Source organism: Bos javanicus, chromosome 17, assembly GCF_032452875.1.
Source record: "Bos javanicus breed banteng chromosome 17, ARS-OSU_banteng_1.0, whole genome shotgun sequence".
NCBI lineage: Eukaryota > Metazoa > Chordata > Mammalia > Artiodactyla > Bovidae > Bos > Bos javanicus.
Window position 1 is genome coordinate 52489813 of NC_083884.1, and position 26153 is coordinate 52515965.

At 43.4% G+C, this 26153-nt stretch overlaps 1 protein-coding gene across 1 annotated transcript in view; it reads right to left on the reverse strand.

Annotated features, from left to right (window-relative positions):
• DNAH10 (dynein axonemal heavy chain 10) overlaps nucleotides 1-26153 on the reverse strand; it is a 156977-nt gene that overhangs the window by 111835 nt on the left and 18989 nt on the right. The window contains exons 6-19 of the mRNA XM_061384586.1: nucleotides 25525-25741; nucleotides 23616-23773; nucleotides 21713-21943; nucleotides 17691-17881; nucleotides 15859-16057; nucleotides 13584-13778; nucleotides 12669-12839; nucleotides 10195-10371; nucleotides 8968-9093; nucleotides 7262-7434; nucleotides 6058-6209; nucleotides 2313-2477; nucleotides 1384-1591; nucleotides 1089-1245 (exon numbers count right to left, since the gene is read on the reverse strand). Coding sequence (XP_061240570.1) covers nucleotides 1089-1245; nucleotides 1384-1591; nucleotides 2313-2477; nucleotides 6058-6209; nucleotides 7262-7434; nucleotides 8968-9093; nucleotides 10195-10371; nucleotides 12669-12839; nucleotides 13584-13778; nucleotides 15859-16057; nucleotides 17691-17881; nucleotides 21713-21943; nucleotides 23616-23773; nucleotides 25525-25741 — 2520 coding nt within the window. The remainder of the gene's footprint in view (nucleotides 1-1088; nucleotides 1246-1383; nucleotides 1592-2312; nucleotides 2478-6057; nucleotides 6210-7261; nucleotides 7435-8967; nucleotides 9094-10194; nucleotides 10372-12668; nucleotides 12840-13583; nucleotides 13779-15858; nucleotides 16058-17690; nucleotides 17882-21712; nucleotides 21944-23615; nucleotides 23774-25524; nucleotides 25742-26153) is intronic.

A 26153-nucleotide genomic window follows, 5' to 3' on the forward strand; every position in this document is an offset into this window, starting at 1 on the left:
ACAAATTTTCTTTTCTTGGGCTCCAAAATCACTGCAGCCATGAAATTAAAAGATGCAAATCTAGACAGAGTATTAAAAAGCAAAGACATCACTTTGCCAAAAAAGGTCCAGTTCGTTAAAAATTGTGGTTTTTCCAGTAGCCATGTACAGATGTGAGAGTTGGACTGTAAAGAAGGCTGAGCATCAAAGAACTGATGCTTTTGAACTGTGGTGCTGGAGAAGACCTTTGAGAGTCCCTCAGACTGCAAGGAGATCAAACCAGTCAGTCCTAAAGGAAATCAACCCTGAGTACTCTCTGGATGCTGAAGCTGAAGCTCCAATACTTTGGCCACCTGATGGGAACAGCCGACTCATTGGAAAAGCCTCTGATGCTGGGAAAGATTGAGGGCAGGAGGAGAAGGGGGTGACAGAGGATGAGATGGCTGGATGGCATCATCAACTCAATGGACATGAGTCTGAGCAAACTCCAGAAGATGGTGAAGGACAGGGAAGTCTGGCGTGCTGCAGTCCATGGGATTGCAAAGAGTTGGACATGACTGTGCTACTGAACAACAATTTTGTGAGCTGTCTTATAGATAATGAAACCCCCACCAGGTGGAAGAAATTAACAACATGATGACCAGACTGTAGCCGTGACATGAGATGCCACAATTCTGAGAACCGGCCTCAAGGAAACGGGAACAAACTGACCGTGGAACTGAAGATTAACTATACTTAAAACAATCAAGATGACACTAGCCAGACCACCAAAGACAATTTCAAAATGACTGTCAGAACTGACTGTGCTGTTTCTGCATGGAGCCCCCTCCCTCTGTCCATAAAAGTTCTTTGCCCACTGGTTGCCATTGGGGAGGGGCGTTAGGCCTTTGGACAGGCGTCCACCCTCCGCCACTCACCCCTCATCCCCATTACCAGCATCCAAAATAAAACAAACATTGCTTTTCACCAACCTTGCCTCTTTAGCTCTTGAGAATCGAGCAGTCAGACCTGCGTTCAGCAACTCTGAGTCACGTGCTGTCCACAGCTGGTGGGCCTAACTCTCTGCAACCAGGGACCACCCGGGAAATAACACACACTCCCGCCCTTACCTTGGTCATCTCCACACAGTTTCGGACACAGTGAACACACATTTTGTCAATCTCATTTGCATTGGGATGCAGAATGATCTCTGGCGCCGTCAAGATGGTTTCCGTTTGGAACAAAGGGATGTTTCCAAGGACTAAAGAATTAAAAGACTGCAGATTCCTAGGAGGGGTCAATAAAACAGACTCAGGACTCAGCAGAGTGAAGTAGATCTGACAGCACAGAGTCCTAACCACCGGATTGCCAAGGAATTCCCCACACACACTGCCTTTACAACATGTAATACGAAGATTAACTCACTTCAGGATGAGCTTTGTCAGGACCTCGTAGATTCTATTTTCCCAGTATTCATAGTAGGAGGCCAGCTTGGGGGCCTTGCCCGTGTTGGTGTGGATGACCAGCCCCTCAACTTTGGTCAGAAGAGGCCCAATGGCAAGATACCACCTGACCATGTGGTCCACGTCCTTGGCCCGTTCTCGTTCAATGTGCTCAAAGAACTCCTTGACACCTGCAGCGGAAGACATCTGTTAAAGCTCTTCATGGACACGGGAAAGGACATTACTCAAAAGGCAACCCAAACATGAGCTGTACATCTCGCAAATACAAAAGCAACCTCTAATCTTGACCAAAAGCAGAAAACAAGTCAACACCATCCAAAGCAAGACACATCCAAAGCAAAAAATACATGACCACATGGGGTTGAATGCTGATTGTGCATGCTATGTCTTTGGGCAATCTTGCTTGCCTTGAAATGCTTGTTAACTAGTCCTGAATTCCTTGTTGACTAAGTCCAAGAACATTTAAAATACCATTTGAACAAGCACTGGGACGACCCAGAGGGATGGTATGGGGAGGGAGAAGGGAGGAGGGTTCAGGATGGGGAACACATGTATACCTGTGGCGGATTCATTTTGATATTTGGCAAAACTAATACAATTATGTAAAGTTTAAAAATAAAATAAAATTAAAAAAAAACACAGTTCACCTTCCTGTTACAGAGTTATTGACAAAAGAACCATTAATCTTCATAGACTCAGGAATCTGTAAAACTAAGCAATACATAAAACGTGACAAAGAGTAAGAATAACCCATTATGTTTTCAAGTAACTGCCTGAGATCGTGAGGCATGGTTTTATTCCATTTGTGGAATAAAATGTGTGTGTGTGTGCACAGTCATGACCAAGAGACTTTTCCTCCCATAATCAAAAGAAAAAAGAAGCCAGATCTACCTGGGAGTTCGTCCTCACTTTTAGGTGCTGGATATTTAAAGAGATTTATGGACTCTATCAAAGTAAGTCTGGAAGAAATGTCATCTGCATTCTTATGAATCTGGTGGACAAGGGACTCAAATTTCCCAATGGCCTGTTTGCACCGAGTTATGTAGTCAGCAATACCTTTGGAGAGAAAGAACAAAAGAAAGATACTTGGCTTTCAACACTTCCTTCCACATCCCTCCCACCAACAACTGTAATGTTAATACCACATCCCTTCACAGGAAGGACCCTGCTCCTTCCATCCCCTTGGGTCTTCCAAGTGACAAAGACCTACTTGGTCCCTGGGGACTGGAACAAAGAGCGGGTGCTCAGAATCAACCAAATGATACATTTCTTCTGTCCACATTTTAGCATAATTGTATCTGAAGCACCATGAGGATAAAGAAGTTCAGCCCTCTTGTCCTCTCATTGCCATGGCAACCTGAACCCTCCACCCCATGCCACTGTGCCTGCAGTCTCCTCTGGCCTGTTGCTTAGAAAAGTAAACAGCAAGAACATGCATAGTAAACCCGAATTAAGAATTTATGATTAATCGGGCAACAGCCTAAGCCTGTGATGTTTATTACATCATCGAATCCTTACAACAACCTATGAATAGGGTACAAAGATTGTGCCCATTTTACAGATGAGGAAGCGGAGCCCCTGAGAGGTTGAGTCACGTGGGTGGAAACTAGGTATTTAACCCAGGGGTTTTGCTCTGGAGTCCATGGTCCAAACACACATATTCTCTGTACAAAGGAAAAGGGAGAAAGAGGAAAAAAGGAAATGACAAAGAAAAAGAAGATGTGGAGCAAGAGAAGAGAAGTAGGAGGAAGGGCAAAAAAGGAAAAACAAGGGAAAAACAAAAATGCCTTGTTTATTTTTTAAAAAGTAAAGGAAGAAGAATGTATTTTTCCTTATTCTTCCTGCTAAATACAGCTAAGACCATGAACATTATCCATAAAACAAGCATAGGACTCTGAAAGGGGGAGAGACAGCTAACTGAAATAGACTATCCCCTGAGCCATAAAACAAACCTCAACAAATTTAAAAGAACTGAAATTATACTCAGTATGTTCTCCAACCACAATGGACTCAAATTATAAATCAACGACAGAAGATAACAGGGAAATCTCCAAACACTTAGAAACTAAATCAGATCAGATCAGTCACTCAGTCGTGTCCGACTCTTTGCAACCCCATGAATCGCAGCACGCCAGGCGTCCCTGTCCATCACCAACTCCCGGAGTTCACTCAGACTCATGACCATCGAGTCAGTGATGCCATCCAGCCATCTCATCCTCTGTCGTCCCCTTCTCCTCTTGCCCCCAATCCCTCCCAGCATCAGAGTCTTTTCCAATGAGTCAACACTTCACATGAGGTGGCCAAAGTACTGGAGTTTCAGCTTTAGCATCATTCCTTCCAAAGAAATCCCAGGGCTGATCTCCTTCAGAATGGACTGGTTGGATCTCCTTGCAGTCCAAGGGACTCTCAAGAGTCTTCTCCAACACCACAGTTCAAAAGCATCAATTCTTCGGCGCTCAGCCTTCTTCACAGTCCAACTCTCACATCCATACATGACCACAGGAAAAACCATAGCCTTGACTAGACGGACCTTTGTTGGCAAAGTAATGTCTCTGCTTTTGAATATGCTATCTAGGTTGGTCATAACTTTCCTTCCAAGGAGTAAGCATCTTTTAATTTCATGGCTGCAGTTACCATCTGCAGTGATTTTGGAGCCCAGAAAAATAAAGTCTGACACCGTTTCCACTGTTTCCCCATCTATTTCCCATGAAGTAATGGGACCGGATGCCATGATCTTCGTTTTCTGAATGTTGAGCTTTAAGCCAACTTTTTCACTCTCCACTTTCACCTTCATCAAGAGGCTTTTTAGTTCCTCTTCACTTTCTGCCATAAGGGTGATGTCATCTGCATATCTGAGGTTATTGATATTTCTCCCGGCAATCTTAATTCCAGTTTGTGTTTCTTCCAGTCCAGCGTTTCTCATGATGTACTCTGCATATAAGTTAAATAAGCAGGGTGACAATATACAGCCTTGACGTACTCCTTTTCCTATTTGGAACCAGTCTGTTGTTCCATGTCCACTTCTAACTGTTCCTTCCTGACCTGCATACAAATTTCTCAAGAGGCAGATCAGGTGGTCTGGTATTCCCATCTCTTTCAGAATTTTCCACAGTTTATTGTGATCCACACCGTCAAAGGCTTTGGCATAGTCAATAAAGCAGAAATAGATGTTTTTCTGGAACTCTTTTGCTTTTTCCATGATCCAGTGGATGTTGGCAATTTGATCTCTGGAACTAAATAACACACTTCTAAATAATCCATGGGTCAAGGAGGAAGTCATAAAGGAAGTTTTAAAAATACATCGAATTGAATAAAAATTAAAATACAACTATCAAAATCTGTGGGGCATAACTAAAGCAGTGCTGAAAGGGAAATAGTACCAAATGCATACATTAGAAAAGAGGAAAAATATCAAATCAATTAAAGTTCCCACCTCAAGAACCTCTAAAAAAAAAAGTAAAATAAATTCCAAATCAAGCAGAAGGAAATAATACAGATGAGAAGAAATTAATAAAATTGAACACAGGAAGACAACAGATAAAATCAATGAAACAAATGGCTTCCATAAAACTAATCTCTAGCACGACTGAAAAGAAAAAGAGAGAAGATACAAGTTAACAATACCCAGAATTAAATAGGAGGGACCACTAAAGACAGGTATTATAAAGATAATAAGGGTACAATAAGAAAAACTCACAATGAATCTGACAAGTTAGATGAAATGGACACTTATTCAAAAAGCACAGACTACATGACTCACCCAATAGGATATTAATCCCTTGAACCGTCCTACAACTATTAATGAAATGGAATCTGTCATTTTAAAACTTCAAAAAAAAAAGAACAAATAAAAGCAATCACTACACAAAACCCTGGAGAAGGGAATGGCAACCCACTCCAATATTCTTGCCTGGAGAACACCATGGACAGAGGAGCCTGGTGGGCTACAGTCCATGGGGTTGCAAAGAGTCAGATACGACTGAGCGACTAAGCATACACAAAACCCTGCACATCATGCTCAAAACATATTTGTTAGGGACTTCCCTGGTGATCCAGTGGTTAAGAATCTGCCTTGCAATGCAGGGGACACAGGTTCAATCCCTGGTCAAGGAACTAAGATCCCCACATGCCATGGAGCAGCTTAGCCCACACGTTACAACTAGAGAAGCCAGGGCATTGACCGCAACTACTGAGCCCACAAGCCACAGCTGGAGAGTCCATGCGCCACAACAAAAGGTCCCATATGAGGCAATGAAGATCCTGCGTGCTGCAATTAAGACCCAACGTAGTCAAATAAATAATAAATATTTTTTTAAAGCATGGTTTGTTAACCATATCTATGTACATACGGGCTTCCCTTGTGGCTCAGCTGGTAAAGAATCCGCCTGCAATGCGGGAGACCAGGGTTCAATCCCTGGGTTGGAAAGATCCCCTGGAGAAGGGAAAGGCTATCCACTCCAGTATTCTGGCCTGAAGAATTCCATGGACTGTACAGTCCATGGTGTCGCAAAGAATCAGACATGACTGAGCGACTTTCACTTTCACATACATACAAAAATTGTAATTCAACTAAGACAATCTAAAAGAATGATTGCATCCCAAAGTCTAAAAGGCAATAGATAGATGAATTTATTACCTAGTGAGTTCCAGTTCAACCTCTTGTATCCAGATCTAAACACTCTTAATAATTCCTGGGAATGGTCATCAAGAAGAAGAGACTCTGCCTCATTTAACGTTCCTGTGAGCATGTGATAATGATCCAACATACGTTGTATCCCATCCGTGTACCTGTACATTACAGGAAAGTCACTGACATTAGAAAAATGGAGCTCAAAAAACTCAATAATCTTATAATACGTTACAAAAGACCAATGCCAGACTAAAAATTTAAAAGAATGTCACTCTTCCCAAAAACTTTCCTTTTTGGAACATATTGGTTACTTTTTAATTTAAAAATGTTATTTATAGGGAACTCTATTCAATACCCTGTAATGACCTATATGGGAAAACAATCTAAAAAAAGAGAGTATGTATATATGTGTGCACGCTAAGTTGCTTCAGTCACGTCCAAACCTTTGTGACCCTATGGACTGCAGCCTGCCAGGCTCCTCTGTCCATGGGATTCTCCAGGCAAGAATCCTGGAGGGGGTTGCCAAGCCCTCCTCCAGGGGATCTTCCTGACCCAGGGATGGAACCCATGTCGCTTACATGTACCTTCACTGGTAGGTGGGTTCTTTACCACTAGTGCCCCCTGGGCAGCATGTACGTGTAACTGATGTAGAATCATTTATAACTGACTCACTCTGCTGTACAGCAGAAATTAACACAACATTATAAATCAACTATAGTCATATTGAAAGTTCCTCAGTCATGTCTGACTCTTGGCGACATCATGGACGATAGCCCACCAGGCTCCTCTGTTCGTGGAATTCTCCAGCAGGAATACTGGAGTGGGTTTGCCATTCCCTTCTCCAGGGGGTTTTCCCAACCCAGGGATCAAACCCAGGTCTTCTGCATTGCAGGCAGATTCTTTACCATCTGAGCCACCAGGGAAGCCCCCAAATCAACTATACTCCAATTAAAATTAATTAAAAAAATAAAAGTGCTATTTAAGTTAACATGAAATGTTTATCTTTACTATTTCAGACAAATGTATTAATACAAATTTTAAACATTTCTTAGTTTTCATTTCTAATGCGGTAAACATTGATAGTTATAAAATCCACAAAAATGAAAGCCCTGGTATGGGCAGGGGGTTGGTTCTCAATAATTTAGAAGAGTGTAAAGGGGTCCCAAGATAAGAAGTGTTGACTGCTGATTTAAAAGAAGAATCCTTTTACCTAAGAAATTTGTCCTCCTGGAGAGCAATGTTCCTTGCTAATTCGGGGACAGGGAAACCTAGCTGTTCCAAGTACTTTGTTTCATTAATAATCTCCCTGAGAGCAGGTGAAAAGTTGATTGAGAAAGCAGCCACTCTGTCAGGGTTTGTGGCATCATCACCAGCGGCAGAAGTCTGTGGGGGAGACAGTGTTTCATAAGAGTAAGAAGGGCTGTCCACAAAGCAATCAGATCAATGCAACCCAAGTTATAAATGTGAATTTGAAAAAAATCAGTGGAGGGGTTTTGCTGCCCTGACAGAGCAGGGAGCTGATCAGAACTAAGCTAGAAGACATACTTGGGTAAACAGAGTTTTTAAAGAATTTGATTTAGCACTCACGTTTGAAAATTGGGCAATTGCATGACAAGAATCCAAAAATCTGGCGTCCCTCAAAAAATAGGAAAAGCTGATGATAAATGACAAGAATAGACTGAAGCTGGGGAGCGGCTGTCCCTTTTGAATAGGACACAAGCCATCCAGTTCCTGATAAGCTCTACCTGGCTTCTTCGCTCATTTTAGTACCTACTTTGGAACTTAGGAGACCATAGATCTGCAACTGCCAGGCCCAGGTCTTTCCTTCCTCACTGTTAACATTTAATTTGTTGAGCACTTGGTATATGCTGGGCCCCGTGCCAGATGAGGATGAATCCCGTGAAACTGAGACAGGCTGGGACCTGGGACCCTTTGCTGCAATGCTTGCACCTGGACACACTTCTCCTCCAGGAACAAAATACAAAGAAATTATATGGGACTAAAAATAACTGCATACACCTGCAGTTGGAGCAAATTCTAGACAAAAGATACAAAAAGACTGAAAAATCCTTATTGCCACTTCTGAAGAGCCATAGCAAAAACAGGGTGTCGGGAGCAAAAGCTCCCTGAACTCAACACCACCAAAGGGATGGGCAAATTACTTAAGCCACCCCTCTGGCCAGACCCCCTGGACACACCCCTACCCTCACCCCAAATAATGAGCAAGCTCAGCACCCGATGCTCGGGGAGTGAGTGAGCAAGGGAACGGGTTACTTCTGACTCTCCATTGCTGCAGCAGGGGCCCCCACTAAAGCCTTGCTTTGAATTGCTTATCTGGCCTCTAGTCAATTTCTATTGATTGGGGAAGGCCAAGAACCCTGGTTGCTATCAAAGTGAGTTAGTTTCCTGTAAGTTAAAAATAATCAACCATCAGCGGTTTGAACCTGTTTCGTACACGGTTCAACTAATACTTTGCATGTTCGTGGTCATCTGATCCAGGCCATTTTACAAACTGGGTCCCTGAAGCCCAGAATTAAGCCAAGGAGTCAGAAGGGTTGCCTGATCCCCACCTGTTCCCTGACCATGACATTTTGCTACCTCCAGGTTTTCCCTTCCTGCCTCTTTTCTTCTCCCTGGTCAACCTCTGCCACCTCTGCCCTTCTTTGCCTTTGATTTTGGAAATACCTCTCAACTTCGTGAGAGTCAACACATCAGACCTCAAGGAAATGGGAGTTACCATCATCTTACACAGCCCCCACAGTCTGGGACGTGTGTGTGTATGTGTGTGTGCACGCACGCATGTCAGTGCTCAGTCGCGTCTAACTCTTTGCAACCCCATGGACTGTAGCCCACCAGGCTTCTCTGTCCACGGGATTCTCCAGGCAAGAACACTGTTTCAGATCTGAAAAGATGCACCTTAGTAAGCAGACTCTTCTTCATGAGAGTTGGCAGGATCTGTTCCGTCATCTCTCTCCACTGCTCATACTTTCTATCTTCATAGTCTTTCATCATCCTACCCAGTTCCAAATATTTTTGTTTGACCTATCAGAGAAGTCAGGCAAATGTCACTTTGTCCTTGAAAATAACAATTTTTTCTCTCTCCTGAAAAAAAAAATCACTTAACACTTTATGCAAGAGGAAGCAGGCAGATTTGCACAAATTTGGATGGTTTGCCTGCCACGGTACGGCTTAAACTCTAGGCTGATTAGGAGGACTCACAAACCTCAGCCCATGGATGGGAGCTCAAAAAGAATGACAGTTATTCATGACTTGTGAAGACCTTATGAAATTCAAATTTCAGCATCCATAAATGAAGTTTTATTGGAACACATCTGTTCATTTACATGTTATCTACCACTTTCTTTCTAGAAAGGCAGAGTTGAATAGTTGCAACAGGGGCCATTTGACCCACAAATGCCTAAAATATTTATTCTCTGGATGGTTAAAGAAAAGGTTTCCTAGCCCTTATGATGTAACAGACAAAAATGCATGAAGAGGAGGGACAGTATTATCAAAAAGAGCGTGGTCACCCTCTGGAGAGGCTGAAGATCAAGATCAGGAGGAAGTCATGTGATTGTCACCTGGAAGCTGTCATAGATATATCATGTCATACATATGGAGATGTGGTCCCCAGGGACCACAGGAAAGACTAAGTTGCAGGCATGGATTTGAAATTGAGCTGCTTCTCATGCAGGCAACTCTGTATAGCCAGCTCATGCTCGGGGGTCACCTGGATTGAAGGAGCCACCTGGGCACGCTCAAGGCTACCCTTCTACAATTAAACCGTGAAATCCAGGACTTCCCTGGTGGTCCAGTGGTTAAGAATCCACCTTCCAATGCAGGGCACATGGGTTTGATCCCTGGACAGGGAACTAAGATCTCACATGCCTTGGGGGCAACTAAGCCCGTGTGCCACAACTACTGAGCCTGAATGCTGCAGCCTGCGTGCCCTGGAGCCCGTGTTCCACAAGAGGCACCACCGCAATAAATCCATGCACTACAAATAGAGAGGAGCCCCCGCTCGCCACAACTAGAGAAAGCCCAGGCGCAGCACTCACTCACGACTCAGAGCAGCCTAAATGAATGAATGATTTTTTAAAACGTAAAACTCAAAACAGGCCTGTTGCAGCAGACATAACATACTTCTCTTCCTCCATCACTGTTCAGGATCTCCTCTACTTCTTGAAATCTGAGGATGGTGTGCTTAATCCGGAAGAACAGGGACCGTTCCCAGTAGATTGCACCTGCCACCGGGGGATGGTTCTTATACAACGGGGGGTTGTCGAGGTTCTGGACAAAGATTTTGTTAACTATGTCAATCTGCAAAGCAATCAGACATATTCCATAAGTGAGCAGTATCAGCATGCGAGCCAAGACAAGGTTGAACTTGAGATTTGTATCTTTAAAGAAATGAACATGGAATGTCAAGAAATACTTAAAGGTACAGAATAGTGCTTTTATTACTTAGTCTCTATTGCTTTTTCTTATACTCTGCAGGAATTTTTGGTTTGGTTTAACATATGCAATGATCCAGACTGCCTTGTACTTACAGACTGTGGACAATCATTTGGTGGACCATTTTTTGGCCTTGCCATGTGGCTTGTGAGATGTTAGTTCCCCAGCCAGGAATCGAACCCAGGCCCTTGGCAGTGAAAGCACAGAATCTTAACCACAGATCGCCAGGGAATTCATCATGGAAATTCTGAAATCTGTTCTAGACATGACAGGTGGCCAGGCCTCCTGCATTGCATGTGTGTGTGTGTGTACATGCCACTGAGGTTTTATAACTGTTTATCATGTAATATTTTTCTAAATGTGGTACAATATGCATGACAAAAGTCACCATCTTAACCATTTTTCAGTGTGCATTTCAGTGGAATTAAGTACATTCATGCTGATACAACTTAGTGACTGAACAACGACAAAATGCTGTTGTGCACCCATCATCACCATCCATCTCCAGAACTTCTTTCATCTTGAAAAGCTGAAACTCTGGGTACCCATGAAACACAGTAACTCCCCATTTACCTCTCCCTCAGCTCTTAGAAGTGCCTTTCCACTCTGCATCTTTTGACTTTGACTACTCCAAGTACCTCATGTAAATAGACTCATAGAGTGTTTGTCTTTTTATAACTGGCTTATTTTAAAGCCCTCAAGGTTCATTCATGTTGTATAAAAGCACATGGCAGAATCTCCTTCCTTTTTACAGCTGAATAGTATTCCATTGTACAGATATACCACACTTTGTTTATCCACTGGTCTATCAATGGACCCTTGGGTTATTTCCAGGTTTTGGTGGTTGTGAATAGTGCTGCCATGAACATCAATGTTCAAATATCTCTTCGAGACTCTGCTTTCGATTATTTGTGTTTATGCACAAAATGGAACTGCTGAATCATATGGCCTGGGCTTGCACTTTAAAATAAAATTTTGCAACCATAATTCAAAAAGACACATGTACCCCAACATTCATTGCAGTGCTGTTTACAATAGCCAGGACATGGAAGCAACCTAAATATCCATCAACGGATGAATGCATAATGAAGTTGTAGTACATATGTACAATGGAATATTACTCAGCCATGAAAAGGAATGAAATTGGGTCATTTGTAGTCATGTGGATGGACCTAGAGTCTCTCATACTTGAAGTTAGAAAGAGGAAAACAAATATCATATATTAATGCATGTATATGGAATCTAGAAAAAGGGTACAGATGAATCTATTTGCAGGGCAGGAATAGAGATGCAGATGTAGAGCATGGTCATGTGAACACAGCAAGGACAGGGGAGCGGGGGATGAACTGGGAGAGTAGCACTGACCTCTACCATGTATAAAATAGACAGTTAGTGGGAAGCTACTGGACAGCATAGGTAGCTCAGTCTGGTGCTCTGTGATGACTGGGAGGGGTGGGATGGGAGAAGGGTGGGAAGGATCAAGAGGGAAGGGATATATTAATATGTATACCTGTAAGTGATTCACATTGCTGTACAGCAGAAACTAACAGAATATTGTAAAGCAATTATACTCCAATAAAAATAATAAATTAAAAATAAATAAAATATGTATGTCACACTCTCACATGAATAATTAGGTGTCAGAGGCAAAATAAGTTCTGCCCCAATAATGGTCTTGATCTCCAGAATTTGTGAATATATTATATGATAAGGAGGAATTAGGTAGCAGATGGAGTTAAGGTCGCCAATTAGCTGACCTTAAAATAAAGAGATGATCCTGGATTATCTAGGTGGGTCCAATGTATAATGAGTATCCTTACAACAGGAGTGTGTATATGAACATACACGTGACCTTTACACTACGACACTCTTGTTACTATGATTGTTACTATGACTATTCACTCAGGGCCCATCACAATGTAATGGCATATGAGATTGATGACATATAATACTGTACTTCATAAGTTCCTACTGAATTTCTCCACTAAATAAACAAACCCACTTCCTTTTGGTTACCTGTTTTGGTTATACGACATGTTATTTTGGGGAAATTCCAGAGTTTCTCTGAATTTAGATGAGAAAGACAACAGTGTGGTCCAATTGCTTACACTTTGCCAAGTGTATTTTCACTGCTACAACAGCCACAGATTTTTTTCAGTTACCTCTTTGCAATACTGTGCAAGGATATCATTAAATTTCATCATCATTTGTCGATTAATGGCCTCCCGTGAACGAATATGTTTAAATTTTAAAAGCATATCAAATGCTGCTTCAGCTGATCGAAGTGTCTTAAAAGATTCATCAATAAAATTTTTTGCTTCTTTCTCAATAACCTGCCAAAAACAAAGAAAAAAAGCCAAACAAAAACAAAAACAAAAAACCCTTAGGACCCTGTACTTATCCCACAAAAAGCAAAATGTCAAGAAAGAAGCAAAACAAACCAAATCAGTACCTTGAGAAGGATTTCCATTGTACTCTAGTGGAAGCTATAGTGTTAGCTACAGTATAGGTAGGTACAACTCCTTGCAACCCCAGGGACTATAACCAACCAGGCTCCTCTGTCCATGGAATTCTTTAGACAAGAATCCTGGAGTGGGTTGCCATTCCCTTCTCCTGAGGATCTTCCCGACCCAGGGATTGAACCTGGGCCTCCTGCATTGCAGGCAGATTCTTTACTATCTGAGCCACCAGGACTTCCCTTAGTGGAGGCTGGGGTCCAAATAAAAATAGCAGACCAGCTGCTGCATCGGTTTTCTGCTCTCTCCCTTCCACTAGTCAAAATGATGGAAAAGGGAATTTTTAAAATATTAACTCATATAGACAAAGAAATGGGAGAGGACACAACAGCAGAGATAGTTCAGATAAACCCATTCCGCCCGGGGAGTAGGAGTGGGGACAGAGGACGTTGAGAAATGTTCATTTTCACCTTATGCTCTTCTGCACTGTTATCATTTTTCACCAAAAAATCAGGGATCCCTTTTTATGATTTGGGAAAAAAAAACCCTAAACATAACTAAATAACCCAACAGAATCACGGTATCCACTTTCAAGGTCAAATTGAAGGATGTGTGACTTGCCAGGACTTCGATCTTGAAGTCGTCCATCACATATTTCCAGTACTGGGAGCACTTGATGCTGAAGGGGTCAAAGGTCAGGTTTTCCATGGGGGTGACCAGGCCGTCCACCCTGCACAGGACATCATCGATGCGCTTGGGATCCCCAGTCACCGCTTTCAGCTCCGGACCAAATATGTTGTAGAATTCCTCCACGACCTGTCCAATCAAACAAAACGAGGGAGATGACCATTTGGTTTTCTCATGATGCTCCTGATGTTACTAATAAATGGATTGTGTCACACAGGTAACTTCCTCTCAGTCTAAGCCCTTGGGTTACCCACTGCACAAAGAGTCTCAGATGCCCTGACACAGTTGTCAAAGTTTTCAGACTCAGGACCCTACCCCCTCTTTCTATCTCTTCCCATCCTGCTCATCCCCTGTTGCCTCATAGTCACTCCAGGCCTCTTTCAGATCCATGTTCCTTTCTGTCTCAGGGCCTTTGCACACACAGTGTAAAACGTCTAGATGCCTACTGTGTGTGTGTGTGTGTTAAGTCATTTCAGTCACGTCTGACTCTCTGTGATCCCGTGGACTGTAGCCCACCAGGCTCCTCTGTCCATGGGATTCTCCAGGCAAGGATACTGGAGTGGGTTGCCATTCCATTCTCCAGGGGATCTTCCCAACCCAGGGATCAAACCCACATCTCTTACATCTCCTGCATGGACAGGCAGGTTTTTTTTTATCACTTCTGCCACCTGGGAAGGCACAGGTACCTACTACTCATCATTAAATATGCCTTCATCTTGTCTGACCCTTTAGAACAGGGTACGCCCCTACATGGGTAACTCAAACAGTAAAGAATCTGCCTGCAATGCGAGAGACCTGAGTTCAGTCCCTGGGTTGGAAAGATCCCCTGGAGAAGGGCACAGCGACCCACTCCAGTATTCTTGCCTGGAGAATTCCATGGACAGAGGAGCCTGGTGGGCTACAGTCCGTGGGGTCGAAAAGAGTTGGACACGACTGTGTGACTAACACTTTCACTTTCAGGCCCCTACACACACTTCCAGAGCCCCCTCTCTTCCCCTTTCTTAGCACTCATCTCAGCTGTAGCTATGGAACTGAGTAATTTTTTTCCTCTCATAAGAATTTTTTGAGGTGGACCATTTTTAAAGTCTTTATTGAATTTGTTACATTACTGCTTCTGTTTTATGTTTTTGGTTTCTTTCGCCCAAGAACCATGTGGGATCTTAATTCCCCAACCAGGGATGGAACCCGCACCCCATGCGTTGGAACACAAAGTCTTAACCACTGGACCACCAGAGGAGTCCTTCCGTGTGATTAGCATGTCCACCTTCTTTCTCTTCCACTAGACTGTGAGCTCTGTGAGGCAGAGATGATGTACATACAGAGCAGGCTTCATAGGTGTGGGACTCAGGCAGGCACACAGGGCCCCAGCCTCCAGAGGGCTCTGGGCTGGATTGAGGGCTCTGCTATCACCATCCTGAAATTCTCGACCACTTTATCTCTGAGCTTGTGTTTTGTAAATGAAGTCTGAGGGGGAGGCCATCATGCATGTGTGTGAGCAGAGGAGATAGGCAAAAGCTGGGTGTGGGCTGTCCACAACACCCCATCGACAGGCAGCATGTGAGGCCCCGTGAGCAGAGACTCCTAGGAGAGCCATGATGCGCAGGAGTTCAGGAGACTCAGGGCCAGTACGAGTCATCATGTTTCAGCTGCGATGAGTAAACAAGGACAGTGACAGCTCAGAGAGGCCACCTTCTCCCTCTGAAGCAGAGCTGGCTTCCAATATTTCATAATAATCATAAATTTAATACTGTGAATCCTACTGTACAACTGTAACCTATATAATGTACATCAACTACATTTCAATTTTCTAAAACAAATGTTTAAAACAAGAAAACCAAGGAAAACCACTGGCAGTCCAGTGGTTAAGATTCTGTAATTTCACTGCCGAGGGCCCAGGTTTAATCTCTGTTTGGGAAAATAAGATCCTGCAAGCTGAGCACTTGGGCATTTAAAAAAAAAAAAAAAAGTGGGGAGACGGGTGGGGGAATGTCACAAAACTGAAGGGAAAGCTGCAAAGGTCAGGTGTGCTTTGGGACATTCTGGAACATTCTGTCTGCTCTGCAGGCATCTCTCCTGGCCAGGCCCTCCTGACCTCCCTGCTCCCAACTGACAAGGAGAGATCCACATCGTCAAAAAGCTAAACTGCCTTCCATGGAGCAAATCCCAGATCTGACCACTTTTGCGTGCATTGAAGACCCAGCCTCCCTACCTGCAGGATGTCATAGAGGTCCTGGCAGATGGTGGCCATGTAATCCGTTCTCTCGAACAGCCGTTTCCGATCAAACTCCCACCGAGCTTCTCTCCCCGAAGCCTCAATCTTGGCCCGGGTGTCGAAATAGGCCTTTTTCCACATGTTGAGGGTGTTCCTGGCCTCCAAGGTCTTGTGCTGTGCACTCGCTCGGTTTTCTCTGGGAAGCAAAGAGACGCTGTGATGCGAAGGAGGGCAGAGCTGCGGGGAGGCGGGAAGTTGGAGCCACGCTGCTCCCTGGTGGGGAGGGACAGGTTCTAAGGGGACAATCCTAAGCAAGGAGCTGAGCCTCTCCGATGACATAGCCTCATCACAAAAAGCTTCCCAGGCAAGAGACTGTTCCGCCAAGAAATTTGCAGCAAAGCGATTTGCAGCAGTGTGGGCAGGATTCCAAGCCATGGCCCAGGTTGACCTTCACCACAGCTGCCCCTCAATGGGCAAAGCTTTGGTTTACCCAATAAGTTTTCCGTTTGAGCTTGAAGGGAACCTGGTGGCCTTGGGTCCACGGGGGGAGGGGCGAGGGGCCGTAACACTGGAGGCAAAATGATAATAGTGAGATTTTGGTACCTATTTCACTTATATAGATTATTTTTTAAGAAAGTAAAAAAAAAGAGAGAGCGAATTCTCTGACCGTCTGCTGGTTAGGACTCTGCACTTCTGCAGGGGGCACGGGTTCAATCCCTGGTCGGGGAACTAAGATCCTGCATGCAGCTCAGCCAAAATAAAAGAGAGAAAGGGAGTTAAAAAAAAAAAAAAAGATCGGTGTCCCCTTCCAGATTTGATCCTCAGAAGCTATTCCACCTGAGGGGATCCAAGGTCCTGCAGTGAAGTTCCCTCAGACCATGTGCCTCAGTCTCTCCAAGGATAATTTGCGACCCCATGGACTGTATCCACCATGCTTCTCTGTCCATAGAATTCTCCAGGAAAGAATACTGGAGTGGGTTGCCATTTCCTCCTCCAGGGGATCTTCCCGACTCAGGGATTAAACCCGGGTCTCCTGCATTGCAGGCAGATTCTTTACTGTCTGAGCCACTAGGGAAGCCCCTAATTAAAGAAGATGGTCTTGATTAATCTACACAAGTAGAGTATTATTTGGCCATAAAAAGGAATGAAGCAGTGATACAGGCTACACCATGGAGGAGCCGTGAAAACACAATGCTGAGTGGGAGGAGCCAGTCATAAAAGACCACAAGTTGTCTGACTCCATCTGCATGAATGTTCAGAAGAGGCAAGTCCACAGAAAGTAGATCAGTGGTTGCCAGGGTTAGGAGGGGAGGGGCGAGGGGGAGAGGCAGCTAAAGGGCCTGGGGTTTCTTTCTGGGATGAAGGAAACTTTCTAAAATCACTGATGACTATGGATGCACAACTCTGAATCTATTGGGCTGGCCAAAAAGGTCATTGGGGTTTTTCCATTACATCTGCTGGAAAACCCTGAACGAACTTTTTCACCAAGTTTGTACCAAAAGCATTCAATTGTATGTTTTAAATGGGTTATTTGTACAGAGTGTGAATTATGTTTTGATAAAGCTGTTCAGGACTTCCGGGTGCTGCTAGTGGCAAAGAACCCTCCTGCCAATCCTGGAGACATAAAGAGACGGGGTTTGATCCCTGGGTTGGGAAGATCCCCTGGAGGAGGGCATGGCAGCCCACTCCAGCATTCTCGCCTGGAGAATCCCATGGACAGAGGAGCCTGGCGGGCTCCACCCGTGGGGTCGCAAAGAGTGGGGCAGGACACTTAGCACACACAAAGCGCTTTAAGGGCTTAAGAGACACAGAGCGCCGCCCAGTCTTACTTGAACAACGTCCGCAGATTCACCACCTTGCAGACTCTCTCGGCGATCTCCCAGGCAATGCGCTCCATGAGCGGAATCATCCTCTCGTCTTTGTTGTAGTGGCGGGAGATAATCCACACCATCCTCAGGGCGCTCATCATGGAGGGGATTGTTTCCAAGACAACGTGAAAGCTAGATCCGTGCGTGATGTTCTAACCGGAGAGGCGGGTGCAAACGAAAGAGCAAGGCAGGCTGGCTCAGTCTCAGGGCGACCGGTGTAAGAGAACAAGCAGTGTGCAGGAAGTTTCCCTTTTTTTAATTTAAAAGATATTTTAAGATGGTATGGAAATACTCAAATGAACTTTTTGGCCAACTCAATTATTAAATGTATTTCTGGATTTTATTACTTTTGGGGGGAAAAAATATGCTCCTGTTGCAGGTCTCTCAAGTTTAAAAAAATTTTTTACATTATTTTCCATATTCTTTTCCATGATGGCTTACCACAGGATATTGAATATTATTCCCTGTACAATACGGTAGGACCTTGTTGTTTCTCCAATCTATAGTGTACTTAGCAGTTTGCATCTGCTAGCCCCAACCTCCACTCCTGTCTTCTCCCACCCACCTCCCTCTTGGCAACCACCGTCTATTCTCTATGTCCCTGATTCTTGTTTCTGTTCCATAGATAGGTTCATTTGTATCATATTTTGGATTCCACATATAAGCGATATAATGCGGTATTTGTCTTTCTCTTTTTGACTTACTTCACTTAGTGTAATAATCTCTGGTTGCATCCGTGTTGTTGCAAATGGCATTATTTCGTCCTTTTTCTGGCTGAGTAATATTTCATTGTATACATGTAACACTTCTTTATCCATTCATCTGTTGATGGACATTTAGGTTGCTTCCCTGTCTTGGCTACTGTACACAGTGCTGCTAGGAACATAGGGGTGCATGTATCTTTTTGAATTAGACTCTTGTCTGGCTATACAATAGCCCAGGAGTGAGATAGCTGGATCATATGGTAATTCTATTTTTGGTTTTCTAAGGAAAAGTGAAAGTGAAGTTGCTCAGTCACGTCCGACTCTTTGCAACCCCATGGACTGTAGCCTACCAGGCTTCTCCATCCATGGGATTCTCCAGGCAAGAATACTGGAATGGGTTACCATTTCCTTCTCCAGGAGATCTTCCCAACCCAGGGATCGAACCTGGGTCTTCCACATTGGAGGCAGACTCTTTAACCTCTGAGCCACCAGGGAAGCCCATATTTCTTTGAGCCCCCCTTTTTTGGAGGGGGGGGGCAAGAATACTGGATTGGGTTGCCACTGCCTTCTCCAGGAGATCTTCCTGACCCAGGGAATACTATTTTCCACGGTGGCTGCACCAGCTTACATTCCCACCAATAGTGTAGGACATTCTTCTTAATTAAAAAAAAAAAAGTTCTTATCATGGAAGAAAGTGTTTAACAAACAAAAGAAGTTTGAAATAGGTAGTGACTTTGGGCCACTTGTGCTGCTGTTATGCGCTGATGCAGTATGCACTGACGTGGAAAGATAAGATTTACAATTAAATAAAGCAATTTGCAGATATATATATGGAGTATGGATGTGTGTATACATATGCAGTTATTCTATATTTAGTGGCAAGAGTGCCACTGAGTGAGCCAAAGTTGGCATTGCTGCTGCTGCTGCTGCTAAGTCGCTTCAATCGTGACCGACTCTGCGACCCCATAGACGGCAGCCCACTGGGCTCCCCCATCCCTGGGATTCTCCAGGCAAGAACACTGGAGTGGGTTGCCATTTCCTTCTCCAATGAATGAAAGTGAAAAGTGAAAGTGAAGTCGCTCAGTCCTGTCCGACTCTTAGCGACCCCATGGACTGCAGCCTACCAGGCTCCTCTGCCCATGGGATTTTCCAGGCAAGAGTACTGGAGTGGGGTGCTATTGCCTTCTCTGAGGTAATTTTATCCAGTGCCAGTATTTTCCAGGGTATGTGTCCTTTGGCAAGAAGTAAGATGATTTTTGACAACAGAACTTTTAAAAAATATACTTATTTCAAGGAAAAAATATATACTTATTTTAAGGAACTTTCAAGATTGTTAATGCATGAAATGTTTTGCTACCATCTGATCTTGATTTCTTCTATTAACTTCATTTCCAATTTTCTAAATAGTTGATTAAAACTTAAGAAAGAGAAAATATATACTTACTTTAGTGTACATTAGAAATAACTGTCGTTATATCAAACCAATACCTGCACAGGCTTGATTGTTTAAGACGAGTCTATATTACCCACACAAAAATATATGAATAAATCTAAAGTTAACTTAAAGAAAAGTAAGTTTCCGATTCACAAAGGGATGGCAAAAAACCACAAAAGCAATTACATGAGTGCTAGAAGCTGGCCTTTCACTGGTCTTCGCAAGCCACTTACTCTGCAGAGATGATAAATAAAGTTCCAGCAAGGAAACGTTATCACCAACATCAGTTTAGAGGCAGATTCCACTTGGACCTCAAGCCCTCGGATTTGACCAGCTGTTTTATCCCTTTCAGGGGACCACCTAGATCTTTATCCAGGGGCCACTTGTGCTGCTGTTATGCGCTGATGCTGTTGACCCCTGATGCTGCTCCTGACATGCTGTGTGCTCTGCACGCATAAGTTAACTTGAACCTTCCAGCCACCGTTTGAGGTAGGTTCTCTCATGAGCTCAGTTTTCCAGAGGAGGAAACAGGCTCAGTGAGGTTGTATATGCAGCTGCAGGATATTCAGGACTGGGGTCAACACATTCATAGTACTTCACCACACATACAGCACCCCCCAACCACACAAACAGGACTCTTACTGGCCTCATTACTAGAACAGTAATAATGACTCCTGGCCTTGGAATACTGTACTGTGTGCATGATAAATCAGAGGGGAGAGGAATTGTGAAAGAGGAAATTACACTTGTGGTGGGAATGTAATAAAATGGTGCGCTCACTGTGGAAAAGAGTTAAATATAAAATGTTCACGGACAGTTAAATATAGAAATATTGGGACTTCCCTAGTGGCCCAGTGGTTAAGAGTCTGCCTTTCAACGCAGGGGACATGGGCTCCGTTCCTGGTCAGAGAAGTAAGATCCCACATGCCCTGGGGCAACTTAGCCTCTGCACCCCAACTAAGGAGCTGACAAGCCACAATGAAGACCCTCCCCACCCCCGTGTGCTGCAACTAAGACCCGACACAGCTGTAAATAAAGAAAGGTTTTTTTGAAAACACAGAATTATCATACGACCCAATAATTCTACTCCTGGATATATGCTCAAACGAATTGAAAGCAGAGACTCAAACAAATATCTGTGCACCCAGATTCATAGCAGCATTCTTCATAATAGCCAAAAGGTGGAAACAACCCAAAAGTCCATCAACAGAAGAATGGATAAGCACAATGTGGTGTATACAGTGCAAAATTACTGAGCCTTAAAAAGGAACGAGATTCGGACATATACTATAGCATGGATGAATCGTGAAAACGTTATGTTGGGACTTCACTGGTGGTCCAGTGGCCAAGACTCCGAGCTTCCAATGCAGGGGACCCGGGTTCAATCCCTGATCAAGAAAGTAGATCCCACATGCTGCAACTAAGACCCAGTGTAGTCAAATACAAAAAAAAGAAAAGGAAAGAAAACATTATGTTGAGTGAAATAAACCATACACAGAAGGACAAATAGGGTATGGTTCCATTTCTATGAAATTCCTAAAACAGGCAAATTCATAGAGTTGGAAATTAGAATAGAGGTTACCAGGGGCTAGGGGGAAATCAGAGTTGTGGTTTAAGGGATGTTGAGTTCACATTGAGGACAGTGAAAAAGTTTTGCATATAGGAGGTGACGATGGGTACCCAGCACTGGGTATGTATTGAATGTTACCAAACTTACTCTTACAAGTGGTTTGAATAATAAATATGTTATATATATTTTACGGCAATTTTTTTAAATGCTGAATAAACAAACAGAAGTTAAATCCATGTGGCTGACTTTCCAAAGTGCAGTGCACCCAGCCTACCTTGAAATGACGTTCCACTGTGGAAAGAAACCTCACGTTGTCTGAGGCCTCCATGTGGAACTTGAACAATTCAGTTAAGACGGGCTGCAAGTTGGCCACAAGCAATGAATCTGACTCCTTCATCACATCCAAGACTTTTCTGACTATTGGAAGCTTTGTTTGTTCATGCAGAGCACTTAGGGTGGCATTTCTTTCCCGCCAGAATTCAATCTCAGCCAGAGGACCATTACCCTGTGATGAGCACACAAACATCATCATCATTAGTGGGGAATGGACACTGGTTGCTCCTCCAGCATCCACGCCTCTCTTCCCAAAGACTCTATATTTAGGAGCTAACCCATGCAAGAACTTGAGGGGCAGACACCTGACCTAGGATGGTCCAAACAGAGGGAATCTCAGGACTCCAGTTGGGAACGCTAGACACTCCATCTTTCTCTGGACAAAGTGGTGTGGGAATGTGGAGTCAGAAACTGCTACAAGTTGTCACCATGAAGGAGACCAGTCTGAGGAGGAAGCCCACTCAGAGAGGAGACTGGAACCAAGAAATTTACAGAGGAACCCAGCTAGATTGCCAGAGTCCTGATCCAACTGTATCTGAAACCAGCATTGCCCTCTGGACTTTTCAATGAGCCAATAAATCCTCTTTCTTGCTTAAGCCAGCTTAGTTAGATTTCCTGGTTTTTGTTTTGTTTTGTTTTGTTTTTCAGCTCAAACATCCTGACTGATATATCTGTATTATCTTTATCAATATCAGGAGACATCTGGTAGCACACTAACCTTAGAAAGCCCAAGAATGACATCTCAGGTATGTTTACTTTAATATTTTTAAGAAGGTCACAAAACAGTAAGAAAAGAGGCTAGACCACACAGATTCCAAGATTCTTGGCTCTTTCTCAGGATGGCAAGCATGAACTGGATTCAGTTCAGTTCAGTCGCTCAGTCATGTCCAGCTCTTTGCGACCCCATGAACTGCAGCATGCCAGGCCTCCCTGTCCATCACCAACTCCCAGGGTTCACCCAGACTCACGTCCATGGAGTCAGTGATGCCATCCAGCCATCTCATCCTCTGTCATCCCCTGCTCCTCCTGCCCCCAATCCCTCCCAGCATTAGAGTCTTTTCCAATGAGTCAACTCTTCGCAGGAGGTGGCCAAAGTACTGGAGTTTCAGCTTTAGCATCATTCCTTCCAAAGAAATCCCAGGGCTGATCTCCTTCAGAATGGACTGGTTGGATCTCCTTGCAGTCCAAGGGACTCTCAAGAGTCTTCTCCAACACCACAGTTCAAAAGCATCAATTCTTCGGCGCTCAGCCTTCTTCACAGTCCAACTCTCACATCCATACATGACCAGTGGAAAAACCATAGCCTTGACTAGATGGACCTTTGTTGGCAAAGTAATGTCTCTGCTTTTCAATATGATATGTAGGTTGGTCATAACTTTCCTTTCAAGGAGTAAGCATCTTTTAATTTCATGGCTGCAGTCACCATCTGCAGTGATTTTGGAGCCCAGAAAAGTAAAGTCGGACACTGTTTCCACTGTTTCCCCATCTATTTCCCATGAAGTGATGGGACTGGATGCCATGATCTTAGTTTTCTGAATGTTGAGTTTTAAGCCAACTTCTTCACTCTTCACTTTCACTTTCATCAAGAGGCTTTTTAGTTCCTCTTCACTTTCTGCCATAAGGGTGGTGTCATCTGCATATCTGAGGTTACTGATATTTCTCCCGGCAATCTTGATTCCAGCTTGTGTTTCTTACAGTCCAGCATTTCTCATGATGTACTCTGAATATAAGTTAAATAAGCAGGGTGACAATATACAGCCTTGACGTACTCCATTTCCTATTTGGAACCAGTCTGTTGTTCCATGAACTGGATTAGGGATCTGCAAAAGCATTGCACACCTTACCTGTGGTGTCTTTTTCATCTGGCCCTCAAGGGCTGTAGATATCTGATTCAACCAGTTTATCACGCATTGCTCCAAAATTTCAACTGTTTCTGGGTCAGCTGCCAGATCAGATACCTCTCCCTCTACGCTGATGCTTGGCATTTCTAACTTGATCTCACCTAGCAGAATAAAAATGGACAGTCAGTCAGGAGTTTGGAGGAAATGGTTACAGACAATAACCTTCAAGGTAATTCTGGATCTCCTCTCCACACGTGAGTATATAGTGGTACATCACGATCCTCATATTCCTATATATCCTCTCTTAAAAATCTCTTTCATTAAACGTACTAAAACATTTTATTTATTTATTTGGCTGCATCAGGTCTTACAGTTGCAGCACGTGGAATCTTCCTTGTGGTGCATAGGCTTTAGGGCGTAGGCTACATAGTCGCAGCATGCAAGCTTAGTTGCCGCCCCCGCCTGGCATGTGGGATCTTATTTCCCCAACCAGGGATCAAACTTTCATCCCCTCCATTGGAAGGAAGATTTTTAACCACTGGACCACCAGGGAAGTCCCTAAAACATTTTAGATAATTAGATCACTGTAGCAGCATCAAGTGCCATCAAAATGATTTAGCTACTTATTAATAAGAATTCCTGAGTTTACAACCTAATGTCAATTTAAAAACTGAACAAACAACCAGATCGCAATAGATATTCGAGAACGTCTCCAGCATGAAACAGACAATCCAAGATAAGTCAGCAACAATGACTTCAGAGGACATTGAGATAAAAGAAAAGATGGGGGGGGGCAGTCTTAATTCCAACTATTAGAGATTTGAGACAATATAGCATCCATCAAACAAGAACAGAATGCTATGGAAAAGGTACAGTCACAGAATAAGTGAAAGTCTAATCAAAAGTTGTGAAGGTAAAAGTTGAGGAACTCTTTAGGCACTCTTTAGGATCTCTTTGTCTGTGTATTCTACACAGAGACGGAAAACACAAGTGAAAAGATAAGTAACAGAATCAGCAGCACACACCCAACAGGAATATTAGCAAAAGGAAACAGACAAATAGTGGAGGAAATTATCAAGAGAGTTTTTCATACTAAAAGGCTAGATCTTCAGACTGAAAATACAGAGTGCTTAGCACACTGAATCTCATACAGTGCTTAGCAACATGAATGCAAAATGAACCTCACAAGGTCCACATTCTCCCTGACTGAAATGCCCTTGCTCCCCAATTCCACCTACCAATGCATTGCTTATCATTTCAGATGAGGTCAAATGCTGCCACCTCCAGGAAGTCCTCTTTGATTTCCTCACCACTTCTCCCAAAGGGTCTCACTTTTCCAAGCCCTAAGGACCCTAACATCTATCTCAAGTTACTTTTTCTGCCATAGTTCCTTGGGCCCTGGATTATAAAATCCTTGAAGACAAGGATTTGTCATTCTTCATTCTTCTTTATGTTTCTTACAAAGATCAGCTCTGTGTCTTTCACATCAGGAGCAGGTAAAAAGAACAATCATTAATTAATACCAAAAAATCTCCTGGACTCTTAATTCTTCTATTCAGGAATTTTTTTTTAATTACAGGATAATTACAATACTGTGATGGCCTCTGTCATACATCAACATGAATCAGCCATAGATGTGTGTGTGTGTATATGTATATATGTCCCCTTCTCTTGAAACCCTCCTCTCCTCCCTCCTCATCCCACACCTCTAGGTTGTCACAGAGCACAAGTTTGGGGTTCCCTGTATCATAAATCAAACTCCCACTGGCTCTCTATTTTACATATGGTCATGTATATGTGTCAATGATATTCTCTCAGATCATCCCACCTCTCCATCCCCCACTGTGTCCAAAACTAAATTCTTCTTAATGGAAACATCCTGCTTAACCAAGGAGAAAAACTAAAGCCTTACCTTCAAGTTGCTGCATTGTTCTTTGAATACTACTTGCAAATTTCTGGATGTTCATTAAAAATTCATCTCGTATTAACTGAATGCTGTGATATTCTATTGCTTCCCCAGGCATGCTAGGTAGGTCTACGTCATAATCAAAAGAGTCTAAGACTTCTCCAGATGTGAGTCCCAGGTTGGCATCCTTGTGCTGACTGAAGGACAAGGCTGGCAAAAAAACCTGAAAAGCCAAGTTTAAGAATCAAATCATTTGTGCCACTCTTTTAGGTTCCACATATATGCGATATCATACGATAGCTGCCTTTCTCTGTCTGATTTCCTTCACTCAGTATGACAATTTCTAGGTCCATTTCAAGCTGCTGCCAATGGCACTATTTTGTTCTTATTTATGGCTGAGTACAAATGACCTTGCAAACAGAAGAAAAGTCACAGATGTAGAAAACAAACTTATGGTTACCAGGGAGGAATGCAGGGAGCAGGGGAGGGATAAATTAAAAAAATGGGAGACTGTGATCGACATACCTACACTACTATATATAAAATAGATAACTAATAAGGACCTACTATACAGCACAGGGAAATCTACCCAGAGCTCTGTAGTGAGTTATATGGAGAAAGAATACAAAATCAGA